We start from the raw sequence: 16,381 nt of genomic DNA, 5'->3' as shown, positions 1-16,381 counted from the left end.
GGCTCGTTTCGGGCGGGGGGCGGGCGTACCTTGGCAGGCGTGGTGCGGCAGTGGTCCTTCAGGTGCGAGCAGTTCTGCCCTCGTAGTCCTCGGGGCACTTGCAGAAGTAGTCGGTGGCGAGTTGAAGCACTGCGCCACGTTCTGACACGGGTTGGGCTCGCAGTAGTCGATGTCCAGCTGCGGGGGGGGGGGGGGGAGAGAGCGGCGTTAAACGACCACACCGATACGCGAGAGCCGTGCGCCCTTCCACACACATTCCCCCGTTCCCAATAATAAACAAACAAACATTTAGGTAAGCACCTCACCCACTCCCAACCAAAGCTGCAGTTTTCAATCAATTGCTGAGCTACGTGCAGTCTGTGGGTCAAACAAAAAGAAAATACTAACAAAAGTGAGAGAGAAACAGATTGAGGGGGAGAGGAGAAGAGAGAGAGACAGATTGAGGGAGTGAGAGAGATTGAGGAGTGAGAGAGATTGAGGGAGTGAGAGAGAGAGAGAGAGAGAGAGATTGAGGGAGAGAGAGACACAGAGATTGAGGGAGAGAGGGAGAGAGAGAGAGAGAGAGATTGAGGGAGTGAGAGAGAGAGAGAGAGACAGAGATTGAGGTGAGAGAGAGACACAGAGATTGAGGGAGAGACAGACACAGAGATGATGTAGTGAGAGAGATTGAGGGAGAGAGAGAGCGAGAGAGAAAACCCTAGCGATCAGGAGGAAAAGAGAGGATGAGGATTGCGTGGTAGAGTGAAGGGGAGGGGGGGGTGGGCTCTACTGACAGAGGTTCCCGGAGGAAACCGGCCAGACACAGGCACTGGAATCCGTTGACCTGGTCCAGACAGCGGCCTCCGTTCAGACAGGGGCGCTAGCGCACTCATCCACGTCCCGCTCACAGTGTTCACCGCGAAGCCCGGGGCACAGACACAGCGGGTAACCATTAACCAGGTCCTGAGCGAGAGAGACACCAGAGAAGAGTTCAGAAGGGGAGCAAAGGGGATGTGTGAAAAACAATGCACTCACAAGTCACCATCTCACCAACTCACTAACGCACTAACGCACTAACGCACTAACGCACTAACGCACTAACGCACTAACGCACTAACGCACTAACTCACTAACTCACTAACTGCAGTCAGTCAGTCAATCAGTCAACTCACTTACAAAGTGGCACAGTCAGTCAGTCAGTCAGTCACATTATAAAAACACTTGTTTAAATACTCCTCGCAATGCTGGTAGGACGAGAATGTTTATGGTAATCTGATCTATTGTCGTCAAGGAGGGCCCCCCAACCGTACCTCCCTTTTGTCAGGACTGCCTGAACAACTTAATTATGCAGTTCTGCGCAGGACTGAAAGCAGCAGCAACGTGCGTTAACATTTTCCGTTTCTAAAAAAAATGTCTAAGACGTGATCTTTTGGTGGGCGATGGTGTCGGTCGGAACGGGCGAACACCAGCGAGCGAAGCGAAGGCGACCCTACCCGCACGTTCCGCCGTCAGACACTGGCCCTGGCACTCGTTCACATCTGCGGAGGAAACAAGAAAAAGTTCACAAACGCTGTGAGCATTCTGGCACAAAATGGCCGCCGGTGCATCACCCAGGTGGGGTGCTGGCCGCATTGGTAGTGGCTGTGGCATTACATTACATTATATTACATTACATGAATGGCATTTGGCAGACGTTCTCATCCAGAGCGATTAGACTAAGCAGGAGACAGTCCTCCCCTGGAGCAATGCAGGGTTAAGGGCCTTGCTGAAGGGCCCGACGGCTGCCAGTATCTTATTGTGGATCGAATCAGCAACCTTGCGGGTCCCAGTCATGTACCGTAACCACTACACTACAGGCCACCCATGTACAGTACCCTCATTGCTGCAAGTGCTTTTGAGTGTGAGAAAAGCGCTATAAAAATCTATCTAAAAAAGGAGGGGGGGAAATAGAAAAAAAGATAATATAATGCAAAATAAAAAATGACTCTTGGCTTTTAAGGAGTGAAATTATGTCCCCGATTTGGAGGCAAGTGAATCGAGGGTCTGATAAGCCCTTTTGTTGTGTTTCCTGTGCGTTTCCCCCGGCGATAAGCCCTCGAGCCCGGTGGGAAAACGCCGCTCCGCGGGCAGCCCTGCGAGCTGAGAACTTCACATGATTGTTTCGGCTGCGTTATCAGCCGTGTACCGGACTAATGACCGCGATAACGCTGGATATTTCGGTTCCACACAGACGACTACTCCCTTTTTCGGATAAATAAAAAAAAAAAAAAAAAAAAAAAAAAAAGGTTGGCCTGGTTGTTTCTTTTTTTTAGGCTGTCGGTGTAGAGACCGCCCGCCGCAGGGGGGGGAAGATTCAGACGCGTCTTCTCAAAGACTCACTGATGTCGCAGTTCTGCCCCGTCCAGCCCGGCATGCAGTTGCAGAAGTATCCTCCAATCAGGTTGCGGCAGGAGTTGGCGTTCACGCAGGGCCGGCCCTCGCACTCGTTGGCGTCTTGGGAAAGAGGAAAAAAAAAAAAAACCAAAAGTCAGAAATGGAGATTTTAACCAGAGGACAGAGGAGGAAACTACAGCAGGTGACGGGAACTCTTCTTTGTCGCGACTTCTGGAGAGATTGGCCTTGTTGCCCCCCCCCCCCCCTCCCCCCGCCACCCCTTCACACACATTTGGGGTCGAATTCAAAGAGGGAGGAAGGGGTTGCCGTGGCGAGGGGCCATTCAGGCTCAAATTAAAAACAAACGAACACAAACAGGCAGAAGCAGCCAGCGTTCACTCGCCCGCCCGCCCGCCCGCCCACTGGCTCTCTCGCGGGGTTTGGGCCGGGGGGGGGGGCGGGGGGTTGGTTTAGTGGATTAGAGACAGTGAATGGGGCTAATCAGGCAGCTCAGACCAGCTTTGAGACGGAGCGGGGGGGGGGGGGGGGGGGGGGGGGTGCGGACAGCTCAGTCATGAGATCGCTGTGGATTTGGGAGCCAGGCTATCAGGTGCCGTTTCAGAATCGATAGGGCAGAACAGAGAGAGAGTGAGAGTGAGAGAGTGAGAGAGTGAGAGAGTGAGAGAGTGAGAGAGTGAGAGAGAGAGAGAGTGAGAGAGAGAGAGAGCGTGAGAGAGAGAGAGCGTGTGTGTGAGAGTGTGTGAGTGTGTGAGAGAGAGAGAGAGAGAGAGAGAGAGAGAGAGAGAGAGAGAGAGAGAGAGAGAGAGTGCGTGTGCGTCAGCGCTCACCGATGAGGCAGGTCCTCCCGGTCCACTGGGGGGGGCAGCTGCACTTGAAGCCGTTGACCAGGTCCTGACAGGTCCCCGCGTGGCTGCAGGGGTTGGGCTCACAGTCATCCACATCTGGGAGGGAGGGGGGGAGAGTCTGGGTCATGACCAACACACACCGGAGACCCTGAGGCGGGTGGGTGGGTGTCACAACGGCCTAGCGGCTAAGGTACATATGGGGACCTGGAAGGTTTGGCGGTCCAAGCCTCAGCGTAGCCGCAGTAAGATCCGCGCAGCCGTTGGGCCCCTTGAGCCAGGTGTCAGCTCCACTATCATGTGACTATGATGTGAATGACAATGTTAACGCAATGCAACTAGTGAAACGGAATGTAACTGTAATGCAACTGGTGCAATGTAATGTAATTCTCCCTCGTTTAGCCCCGACCTGCAGCCAACTGTAACGTAAGTAACGTAATTGTAATGCAATGGAACTGTAATGTGACTAATGTGACATAACATGTAATGTGAAATTCAGAGGGGGTGGGGGGTGATTGTGGCAAGGCAAGGCGCAGAGTGGGGGGGGGGGGGGGGGAGGGGGGGGCGCGGGGGGGGCTTACTGATGGTGCAGGCCGGGCCACTCCACCCGGCAGCGCACTGGCACTCGAACCCCTGGCTGGTCTCCACACAGCTCCCCCGTTGGAGCAGGGGTCCGACAGACAGGCGTGCTCGGCTGTGGAGAGCAAGAGGGCAGAGCCAGAAAGGTTAAAAACGGACACAGAGAGACAGAGAGACAGAGAGACAGAGAGACAGAGAGACAGAGAGACAGAGAGACAGAGACAGAGACAGAGACAGAGACAGAGACAGAGACAGAGACAGAGAGACAGAGACAGAGACACACCTCCCCCATTACCCCCACCCTCTTCTTCCAGACCACACCAAGTGTTTTGAGGGGGGTGTTGGGTGGGGGGGCACCCAGCAAGGGAGATCTCATCTCAAGTCTCATTAGCCGCATGCTAGCTCACACAGGCAAAGAACGGTTAGCCCTGCGCTAGCCCATACGGACAGGGGAGCATTACCCTCACGCTAGCCTGCACACACATAGGGAAGTGTTAGCCGTGCGCTAGCACACAGGCAGGAAATCATCTTTCATGCTAAGCTGACCTGACCAATGCACCGTGACTTCCACTCAAGTTTCACATTTGGAGGAGGGGGGTGTGGGGGGGGGGGGATATGGGGATGGGGAGTGGGTTTGGGAGGTCTGCCAGAATTCAGACCCAGCTTCAGCTCTCTCACTAACGCACACACAGCGTCAATCAATAAACGATTTCCATTATTAGATTTCCATTAAACCCGAGCTGTGAAAAACCGCATCAAGAAAGCACAGATATCAGAACCTGTATCAAAAAAACCACACCACTACCAAAGAACGCACAGCTACCAAAACAGAGTCAGCAGAAACCCCACAGCTACAAAAAACCGAGCATCAAAAAGCCGCACGGCTATCAGGGCTGAAATGGGGCAAGTGCAGAGCAGGAGAGTGAAGAGCCAGGTCCGGGGGGCGCGATAAACCGGTCGGAGGGGTCGCAGACAGATCGGATCTCGTCTCGTAACGACCGGGAATGAGGTCATTCGGCCCCCGCGGGACGCCTCCCTGTCACCCGAGAGCTCTCCAGAAGCTTCCGCGGCCGCACCGCGGGATTCAATTATGACAGAGGGGTCTGACCCCGACAGACGTCTGCGTGCGAGGTGCGCGCCTCAGCCCTGACCTGCGGCCGCTCGCCCCTTTTTATCAGCGGGGGTCAACGCCCCCCCCCCGCCCCGCTGGGGAACGCAAGCTGCCCCTGCCTCCCTGCCTCCCTGCCCCTACCTCCCCGGCCCTGCCTCCCTGCCCCTGCCTCCCGCCCCTGCCTCCCGGCCCCTGCTCCCCCGGCCCCTGCCTCCCTGCCCCTGCCTCCCCGGCCCCTGCCTCCCCGCCCCTGCCTCCCCGCCCCCTGCCTCCCCGCCCCTGCCTCCCCCCGCCCCCTCGCCCCTCTGCCTCCCCCGCCCCTGCCTCTGCCTCCCCGCCCCTGCCTCCCCGCCCCTGCCTCCCCGCCCCTGCCTCCCTGCCTCCCTGCCCCTGCCTCCCTGCCCCCCCCCGCCCCGCTGGGGAACGCAAGCTGCCCCTGCCTCCCTCCCCGGCCTCCCCGGCCCTGCCTCCCCGGCCCTGCCTCCCCGGCCCTGCCTCCCCGGCCCCTGCCTCCCCGGCCCCTGCCTCCCCGGCCCCTGCCTCCCCGGCCCTGCCTCCCTGCCCCTGCCTCCCTGCCCCTGCCTCACGCCACACGGGGAGAGACTCAGCGCCACCAAAAAAAACATTCAGAAACTGTCCTTTAGCGATATCAAGTCCACAACTACACAGTAACTTTATAATAATCATATATAAAATGATTATCATTAAAAAAGAAAAAAAAAAAAAGTTCTGAACTCAAATAAAATTAGAACATGGAGACATGGAGAGTGTGGTCGGTCTCTTCATATAAAACTCACGCTGCAGATGCTTTGCGCCACTAAGTAAAACACGCACACAAGCCCTCTCCACTCGAACCCAGAACAGCTGACACAAAAGCAGAGACACAAGCACCGTCCCAACAAAAACAATCTTCAGGCCCCAGCGGACAACTCCACTTCCTTAACGGGACACAAAAAGCCTGGTCACAGCCACCAACACCCAAACCTTTCCGGGCCCCTGCCCCCCTCTCTGTCCCGGTATTTTGGGTAAAGGGTACGTGTACTGGGGCAGTACTGTAGGTTTGGACCCGGAAGGTCGCTGGTTCAAGCCCCGGTGTTGCCACAGTAAGATCCGCACAGCTGTCGGGTCCTTGAGCAAGTCCATTAAACCCCACACTGCTCCAGAGGGGATGGTCCCCCTGCTTAGTCTAATCAACTGTAAGTCGCTCTGGACAAAAGCGTCAGCGGGATAACGGATGGTGTGCTTATTTACCCCTCTCGCAGTCGACCCCTGAGTAGCCCTCGGGGCAGGAGCACTGGTACTTGTCCGGTCCGGTGTTGCTGCAGGTTCCTCCGTTCAGGCAGGGCTGCCGGGTCCCACAGTAGTTCAGATCTGGAGCGACCATAAAAAAAATAAAAATAAAAAAAAATAAAAAAAAAGATAAAACGAAACGCTCCCAAAACACAGAAAGCTGAAGGCAGTTAAGGGCTGAGGAGAGGGGAAGTCGCAGTAAGGCTGTGTTTAGATTAGATTAGATATGACTTGAGGCCACTTTGCAGATATGCCCCTCTGCGATCCCGACGTCGTTTTCTCTAAACACAGGTAACACACACAACAGTACGGAACATTCTAGCGACACAACTGCTGCCGATATTAAGTGCTACGGTATGTGTTTACATAAAGAATGTTTATTTATTTATTTTTTTTTTTTTAAGTAATGCCGTTTAATATCATTAATAAAAAGCACTGGATCTTTAGACCCTAAGGGCCGGCTTCCCAGACATGGATTAAGCCTGGTCTTAGTCTAAAAGGAGAAGTTAATGAAGACGTCCATTGGAAACAGATTTTAGTCCAGGACTAGGCATAATCCATGTCTGAGAAAGGAGCCCGAAATATTTCAACAGAGGAGGGAATTATTCAGACACGGTGGCTAGAGACATTTCGTTTTTTCAGATTTCCCGATTAATCAGGAGGAAAATAAAATCACATCCGCATTTAAAACACCTTAATGTAGACTCAATTCAGCAGATACACTCTTTATTCAGTGACCTACAGTAGCTGAAAATAAAGTCATGAGCAGACGTGCTACGCCCTCAGACAAGACGGCACACGCAAAATTATTAATGTTCTAAAACAGGCGGACGGTGCCAGACCGAGACGGTGACATCAGTGTGCAGCACGTAACACACAGCACGCACCCACAACTTCTTCACCATTTTCTTAATTTGACCTTTATTTAACCAGGAAAGTCCCGCCCGATTAACAGAAGTCTCTTTTTCAAGGGGGACCTGGTCAAGATGGCACACCATTATTTTTAAAAGTTTAGGGGGGGAAAAAAACCCCCATTTAGAATACAAAGGAGGCGAACACACACGGAGCAGACGCACAGATCCAGAGCAGGAAACGCAAGTAGACTCAAGTCACAGTCATTCATCAAGGCCCTGAACTCGCCGAAAGAGACAAGATCATTAAAATGGGAGTTCTCAGAATGTTATTCCACGCCCAGGGAGCAAAATACAGTTAAATTGTATTTGTATAGCGCTTTTCACACATGACTGTCACAAAGACGCTTTACAGAGGAACAGAGGGGTTGAAAATCATACGAGGTACATAAAAACCTCCCTAGTGTGGGGGGGGGGGGGGGGGGGGGAAGCCCTTAAACAGTAGCGAGATAAAAAAATCCCCCCGATGGGAAATAATCTCAGGAGGAACCCGGCTATAGAGCGGGGGAGCACATCCTCCGCTGGCCTACGGGTTATTGAGAGGGTAGCAGCATTAAACTAGCAGGTAAAGCAGAAAGTCCTAAATAAGAGGAGGCAACGCCACGTAATGCAAGGCTGCAACAGGAGACAGGACAGGACAGGAGAGAGAGACGGGACAGGGGCAGGGGCAGGGGCAGGGGCAGGGGCAGGGGCAGGGACAGGGACAGGGACAGGGACAGGGACAGGGACAGGGACAGGGACAGGGACGGGGACGGGGACAGAGACAGGACAGGAGAGAGACAGGACGGGACGGGACGCGCAGGGTACCTTTGTTGCAGAGCTGGCCCCCCCAGTTGGTGTCGCAGAGGCACTGCCAGGGTTCCCCACAGGTTCCGTGCACGCAGCCCGGGTGGGGAATGCACTTATCGCAGTACTCCCCCTGCCAGCCGTACAGACACCTGCAGAGACAGAGGAACCCAGCAGGTGAGAACACACACACTGACACACACACACACACACACACACACACACACACCCACACACACACACACACACACACACACACACACACACACACACACACACACACACACACACACACACACACACACACACGAGCCACCGCGCACACGCACACACACACACACTTCCGTCTACTTCAGAAGCAGTTCCACGGAAAATCTGCCCTGGTTCAGCTTTTCTGGCAACGTAAGCAATACTGAACGCCTGGCATTGCAGGGTTCCGTATATGGATACCTTATCTCGGAGGACATCTTGCCGTTTCGAGTTTTTCAGTCACACAGAAGCACAGAGTTTCATATTGCAACAGTATTGGTCTGAACATGTTTTTTAATGTTTTTTTTAAAAGCCACCCCTGGTGCGTGTAGTCCGTCGTTATTGCTGTCATTAACAAAATGACATGACATTACAGACCCTCCCATGTTAACAACCGAACGTTTCACCAGAAATTAATTACTTCTTCTCACTCCATCTCCGTGTAGGAACTAAAACCCACAGATCAGCTTACCACAAGATCATGCAGCCAGTTTTAAATCTCAGAAGAAAACTAGGCCTAAATGAAACTAGTAATTGTTACCAACTGACACACTAATTGGCTCTACAAACAAAGCGCAACTAGCTGAACAAAATGGCCTCAGAATGAATTTCCGACTTCCCGTCCACAGAAGAGAACCTGCTTGTGCCTGGCTAATGTTTCCAGTGAAGGGCTTTGCAACGCGAGCCTGCTTTTTTGGGGGAAAGTGCGTAGGCCCCATTGTGCCCAACAACCAGCAGGCCCGTGTTGTGAAAGACGAAACCGGCCCTGTACACAAAAGGTGGGCGGGGACGGTAAACCAGACGCTATCTGCAAAGTCAAACAAACCGCCAGTCCAAAAACGCAGCACACAAAACCACACCGTAAAAGATCGCAGCTCACAAAACCACAGTCCAAAAACGCAGCACACAAAACCACACAGTCCAAGAACCAGCACACAAAACCACACAGTCCAAAAACGCAGCACACAAAACCACACAGTAAAAGATCGCAGCTCACAAAACCACAGTCCTTGAACGCAGCACACAAAACCACACAGTAAAAGATCGCAGCTCACAAAACCACAGTCCAAAAACGCAGCACACAAAACCACACAGTCCAAGAACCAGCACACAAAACCACACAGTCCAAATACCCAGCCCACAATTACAAAACCCAAAAACCCAGCACACAAAACAACCCAGTCCAAGAATGCTGCAGACAAAAATAAAAGCTGCCCTTTCGCAGAGAAACCTTCAGATATCTCAAAATAGCTTGCGCCAAAAAAAATACAAAGAAAATGCACCTCCTTGCACTTAATGCCAAAAATCCTTCAAGCTATAAATCAAACGTTACAACCCATGACACACTGAACGGCTGTGAACATTAAATCCCAGAAAACAAACACAGTTTAAAATGGCTGCCACCATGGGCTCTCGCTGCCCTGCTACTCCACGGACAGAATGTGTCTGACCATCTCTGACAACACAACAGCCACAGAAAAAAAGCAAACGGACCAGAGAGAGAAATGGAGTTTAACAGTTGGTGTGTGCAGTTTTTACGGTTCCAGCGCTATTACATGCAGGCCTTGGACTTAGCGACAGGGACCCGGTTCACAAAGCAGGATTACCGAGTTAGCTGGATAACTGTGCTGAGTAAAACCCACAAAGCAGGATTACCGAGTTAGCTGGATAACTGTGCTGAGTAAAACCCACAAAGCAGGATTACCGAGTTAGCTGGATAACTGTGCTGAGTAAAACCCTGACCCCTCTCAAATCTGTAAAGTAAAAAGTGCTGTTCAGGGTTTTACTCCGCAGTTATGCAGCGAGCTCCGTAATCGGGACGCAGGGATATCTCCCAGACCCTCACAGCAGGGAGGAGCTGAAGGGACAGAGCTTTCCCCGGTACAGGCCAAAACCCACCGGTCTGTCGCTCTGCCACCGAACACAAACACTCCATCTACCCTCAGAAACTGAGAAACTGTAGCCAGCTCACCACCACGCAGGGAGAGAGAGGAGAGAGAGAGGAGAGGGAAAGAGCGATGAATCAAGAGCAGTCTCTCCGGTCCCGTCTGGGAAGGTGTAGGCTTTAGAAAAAGCCCGACAACTCTCTCTCACACACACACACACACACACAGGACAGTGATGAAACTCCCCCTGTTTTGGGGGGGGGCAGCCCGTGTGCAGTCATGCAGGTCCACTGTGGGAAAGTTCCTTCCACACACACAACGCAGTAGCAGCGCATTACACGAAGAAAGCCTTTACTTTATGCATTTATTGTTTGCAATACCCCACCATCTCCTTCCTGTATTTGCTTGGAAAGTGCCCCCCCTTCCCTCGATGGGCAGGCTCATTATACTGGTGGGGTGGGGGTGGGGGGGCTCTTGATCTCAATCTCACCCCAGCTGCACGCATACAGAGCGGTTTGTTTTGATAAGGCCTTCCTGAAATAATTCATTAAGGTTTAAAAATAAGATTGCCTGATAAACGCAGGGAAGAAAAGAACTGGAAGCCTCCGTTAAGGAATGTGTGTTTTTGTCTTAAAAATAGAGGGAAAAAAACAAAATGAAAAGACAAAAGAATACCCCCAACGTTGTCCTGCATCAGGTCAAACGGAATACCCCCAACGGAAGTCCAGTGGAGAATCGCAGGTTTGCTACCACGCAAGGCAATATTAGCGTAGCAACGCGAAGGTTAGCATTAGCGTAACAATGCGCAGGTCAGCATTAGCGAAGCACTGCACAGGTTAACTTTAGTGTAGCACTGCACAGGTTAGCATTAGCATAGCACCGCGCAGGTTAGCATTAGCGTAGCACCGCGCAGGTTAGCATTAGCGTAGCACCGCGCAGGTTAGCTTTAGCTAGCCGTAGCGCTGCCAAGCTGTGGTATGCTAATTTCCAAAACGCTGGAAGGTGGAGGGGAGGGGAGGGGTGGGTAAGAGATGTCAGGCGTTCTGGTTCTCATTCTCTCTTGGCCAGAAGAAAAAGAGAAGCTATATCAAAGCGGTTGCAGCAGGAGGAGGAGGAGGAAGAGAAAAAAGAAAAAGAAAATAAATAAATAAATAAAAGTTTGTCAGCTTTTTCTAACTGGATTCCACTCCAACTGTCTCTCTGGGGGCGGGGGGTTAAGCCACACCCTCACCTAACATGGAGGGGGGGGGGGCACAGCTGGCCAAAACCTTAACAGAACCTAAACCAGAACAACTATATAAAAAAAACCACTGATTCTGCCAAAATCAAACCACCAGAAGGGACCGTTTTTAAACATTCCTGTAGAGTAACAGCAGTTTACGGTGTTAATGAGACCCTGAGGTTAATCATTAGTGGGGGGTTGAGGGAGAGGGGAAGCTGTTTACTTGCAGTCTCCGGGCTGTTTACAGGATCCGTGCTCCGTACTGCAACCCTGCCGACAGATCGCTGCAGAGAGAGAGAGAGAGAGAGAGAGAGAGAGAGAGAGAGAGAGAGAGAGAAAGATTATTATTATTTTGATTGATAATAACACTTTGGCAATATGCATTTTAAAAACGTCCACAACTACCTTAGAATTTACCCCAACATCCGAGAGAGAGAGAGAGAGAGAGAGAGAGAAAGATGGATGGAGAGAGTGGGACAGAGAGAGAGGTAGAAAGAGAAAAATAAAGGTAGAGAAAGAAAGAGGTAGGGATAGGTAGAGAGAGGACAAGAGAGAAATGGAGAGATGGAGAGAGACACGGAGAGAGAGGGACAGAGAGAGAAAGAGGGGGAGAGAGAGAGTGGGACAGAGAGGTAGAGATAGTTAGAGGGAGAGAGAGAGAGAGAAAGATGGATGGAGAGAGTGGGACAGAGAGAGAGGTAGAAAGAGAAAAATAAAGGTAGAGAAAGAAAGAGGTAGGGATAGGTAGAGAGAGGACAAGAGAGAAATGGAGAGATGGAGAGAGACACGGAGAGAGAGGGACAGAGAGAAGGAGAGAGAGGGAGAGAGAGAGAAAGAGAGAGAGAGAAAGAAAGAGGGGGAGAGAGAGAGTGGGACAGAGAGGTAGAGATAGTTAGAGGGAGGTAGAGATAGTTAGAGAGAGAGAGAGAGAGAGAGAGAGAGAGAGAGAGAGAGAGAGGTAACAACACAAGAATCAGCACGATTCCCCCCATCCCGCCCCCAGGCACTCGTGGGAATGTTCTAATCTCCGGCCCGGGAAGCAGTAATCCCACAAAATACAAGATTTATCGGAGCACTGCCCCCGTCCGGCCGGACACAGACTGCCCCGGGACCCCAAATCCACCAATTCAGCCTCCAACAAAGGCCCCTGCCCTCCATGCAGGGGGGGGGGGGGGCCGGGGCAGGAATGAGCTGGCCTCAGAGCTGGGGTGGGGGGGTAAGGAGTAAGCTCCCCCCGGATGGACCCTGTCAAAACTCCTGACATCATGTGGCGTGTAGGCCGTCACACACACACACACACACACACACACACACACACACACACACAGGTCATTAAACTAAACAGCACTGTGGTGTTATCTTTAGTGCCCAACATTTCCACACTCTAATCACCACGGCCATGGGCTCATTAGCTTAGGGTCTCCAGCTTACGCTAACCTCCCTTTAACCCAGCCACGGGGGCGTACACACACACACACACACACACACACACACACACACACACACACACACACACACACACACACACACACACACACACAGTGGCACGCACACACACACACACACACACACACACACAGAGAGAGAAGCGCGCTCTCTCTCCCTCTCCCTCCCTCCGTACCCGTGTTGCAATCTGGGCCGGCCCAGCCGTCCAGGCAGGTCTTGTTGCCGTTGTGGTCGCAGGCGTAGTGGCCGAAGAACTCGTCGCGCGGGCGGCAGAACTTGTTGCAGCCGAAGCCGTAGTAGTGCTCGTCGCAGGTGACGCGGATCTGGAACTCGAACTGGGCCACCGGCCCGTTGTGCTTCAGCGTCTGCCACTGCCGGTTCGGGTTTATCATCCCGGAGTGGAAGGCCTTCTCGATCACCTTTCCCACCGAGCCTGGGGGTCACACACAGGGCACACAACATTTAGCACATACAGGGCACACACAACATCTAGCACATACAGGGCACACAACATTTAGCACATACAGGGCACACACAACATCTAGCACATACAGGGCACACAACATTTAGCACATACAGGGCACACACAACATTTAACACACACAGGGCACACAACCTTTAGCACATACAGGGCACACACAACATTTAACACACACAGGGCACACAACCTTTAGCACATACAGTGTTGTGTCCACTATAACAGCAACAACCACACTGATATCGTCGGTTCTTTTCAGAGATACTTTTTCCAGCTGCATGAATGACAAAACACTCACAGCCAATGAAAACGGAACTGAATTTACAGGGCGTCACGTTCAGAACGGCAGACGAGACAGCAGAGAGAAAACTTCCAGAACTTTCCCGTTCATCAGAGAGGATGCTCCCATCGCTCTTGGTGTGGACGGGACACAGGTCACAGGTCACACAAAACACTTAAATAATAAAACAATCAGTTTACTGTTGATTAGACTAATGTGCACTGATCTTATTGTGGCCACACTGGGGCTTGAACCGCCAACCTTCCGGGTCCCAGTCAAGCACCCGAGCCACTATGGCCACAGGCTGGCTCTCACTTTAACTCCAGTATTCAATCATCAACGCCGTTCCCAGCCCTCACAATGCTGCCGTTGTTCTGTGCGGCTCTATATGGCTGACGGATGTTTTTATTGTGCATTTTTAATGCCGTACATAAAACTTCCCTCCGGCGACCATAAAGATAAACTGAACTGAGCTGAACCTTTAACAAGTTCTTGGGTGTGAAAGAAAGCGGACCAAGACGCCGGAGAGGAGCTCGGGAAAAGCCGAGCCGCGGACAATTCCGGGCTTAGATACGGTATTCCGGGCATGGCCGCGGCCGGTGGAAGCCCCTCGGAATTCCGCACCTGGATGAGGGTTATCCGAAATCGCAGCAGGGCGATGAAGCGCCGTTTCTGACTGACACGGCAGCGCGAGGTCAGCACGCGGCACGAGAGTGTGTCTGCACAGCCTGCATGGACACACACACACACACACATACATACTCACACACACTCACACACACACACTCACACACACTCACACTCACTCACACACACACACACACACACACACACACACACACACACACACACACACTCTCTCACACAGCCAAAATCTCACAGCCCCCCACACACACACTCTCACACTCTCACACTCTCACACTCTCACACTCTCACACTCTCACACTCTCACACTCTCACACTCTCACACTCTCACACTCTCACACTCTCACACAGCCAAAATCTCACAGCCCCCCACACACACACTCTCTCTCACAGACACACACTCTCTCTCACAGACACACACACTCTCACACACTCTCACAGCCGCCCCCCCCCCCCAAAAGTACATACACACTCACATGAGTGTGTGCATGCATGCCTACCACCCCCCCCACACATACACACACACACACACACACACACACTCTCTCTCTCTCTCTCTCTCTCTCAGCAGTCTAACACGCAGCAGACAGGGGAGCTGGTTCGGGTCGCCGCGGTAACAGTGGGGAGACAGACAGCCTTGTGGGTTCTGTGGCTCAGGCAATGAGCTCTTCCGCATCAACGCATTTCAGACCCCCAACAGGGCAGAGTCCATTTGTGTGTGTGTGTGTGTGCGCGTGCGTGTGTGTGTGTGTATGTGTGTGTGTGTGTGTGTGCGTGTGTGTGTGTGTGTGGGCAAAGGGGCTGGATTCATTTACAACCTTTTAAAAGGAGAAAGGTTAAATTACAGAGGGGGGGGGGGGGGAGGCAGTGGTATTCCACACAGCTCCAGAATTCCGAGTTCTCCCGCGGAATTTCGCCGGCGCGGTGCGGCGTGAGGCCGGGATGAAGTCACGCTCCCTCTCGACCCGCTCCCGAGCCGCCCCGCACGCACCCGCGAAAAACATCCCGTCTAAAACGTCCCGTCGGGTCCGTCCAGCAGGAGCGGCCCAGACCGAGAACAAACCGCCACATTTTATATCGAAAAAATTACGGCCTCGCGAAAAACCGAGAGAGACGCTTTCACAAAGACCGGAGCCGTCAGGCAGACACACACGAAAAAACCTTCTAGAGACTTCTCAAATTTCCGAGAGCCGGACTTCGCTGACCTTCCAGGTCCACCGCACATCGATCGGCCGACACGTGACATCGATCCGGACGAAAACGCATTAAACCCCGAGCGAAGAAAGAACGAAACCCAGCTCAACTCAGCTCGACGATTAGGCACCACTTAGGCGTTTTTTCGAATAAGAGCTTTTATTTGGTTAACATTACATCATTAGCTCCTTCGAGTGTTTAATAAGCGCGGGTTATTAGCTTTCCTCAAAGTCACAGAGTCAATATTTGACAGGCCGACAAAGGCAGGCGGCGTTATCTTTACTGCTCGTGATATAAAAGCAGGGATAGGATGTTAGGCGGGCGGATAAAAAACCTCAGCCTTACTGTAATCGCCCCCAACGTTTCCCTCTCCACAAACGCCACGATCTAAAGTGCAACTTCGCTCGGCTCTCCCGATTGGTGCAGGGCAGGCCCCTCCCCCCCCCTCCCGGTGCACTGTGGGTCTTGGAAACGACGTGCGGCTGGAGAGACAGACGGGCCAAACGAGCGTGCAATTTCACACCGGCTGCCTAATAGACCTGCGGGAGACGCTAAATGCGGAGGGCAAACTAAGGATCCCACTGAGCTCACAACACAAACACACACCTCGTCTGGGCAGCCAGACCCGGTCCCCCACCAGCTCCTGAACGGGAGCCCAATGACAGCACTACTGCAGCCCAAGGGCTGATGGGAAAAGAACAACCGTCAGGGATGCGGTGACCTCTGACCTTCTGCCGATTCATCAGGAAATGCTGAATTTTGAGACCATTAAAAATGCCTCTGGGGATCACTGACCACTTTATGAGCTGAAAACTCTCCCCCCCTGTCAGCCGTGTGAGTGTCGAGGGTAAATGGACTGCATTTATATCAGGCTTTAATCCCGCAGACTGCCAGACAACTGCCCTTACCTCCTGAACTAATGTCAGTCATGAGTGAGTGAGTGAGTGAGTGAGTGAGTGAGTGAGTGAGTGAGTGAGTGAGTGAGTGAGTGAGTGAGTGAGTGAGTGAGTGAGTGAGAGAGAGCATGGGTGATTGTGCATGTGTGTGCATGTGTGTGCATGTGTGTGCATGTGTGTGCATGTGTGTGCG

At 52.5% G+C, this 16,381-nt stretch overlaps 1 protein-coding gene across 1 annotated transcript in view; it reads right to left on the bottom strand.

The window, feature by feature from the left end:
- The window catches only part of jag1a (jagged canonical Notch ligand 1a), a 48,372-nt gene that overhangs the window by 20,340 nt on the left and 11,651 nt on the right, over positions 1-16,381 (bottom strand). Inside the window, 13 exon segments of the mRNA XM_061230021.1 lie at positions 73-120; positions 123-177; positions 770-858; positions 861-942; positions 1,468-1,517; positions 2,359-2,472; positions 3,201-3,314; positions 3,797-3,868; positions 3,871-3,909; positions 6,157-6,276; positions 7,914-8,044; positions 11,473-11,533; positions 12,871-13,128. Of these exon segments, the coding sequence (XP_061086005.1) occupies positions 73-120; positions 123-177; positions 770-858; positions 861-942; positions 1,468-1,517; positions 2,359-2,472; positions 3,201-3,314; positions 3,797-3,868; positions 3,871-3,909; positions 6,157-6,276; positions 7,914-8,044; positions 11,473-11,533; positions 12,871-13,128 (1,233 nt within the window).

Source organism: Conger conger, chromosome 2 (assembly GCF_963514075.1).
Source record: "Conger conger chromosome 2, fConCon1.1, whole genome shotgun sequence".
Taxonomy (NCBI): domain Eukaryota; kingdom Metazoa; phylum Chordata; class Actinopteri; order Anguilliformes; family Congridae; genus Conger; species Conger conger.
This window is presented reverse-complemented; position numbering and strand designations above follow the sequence as displayed.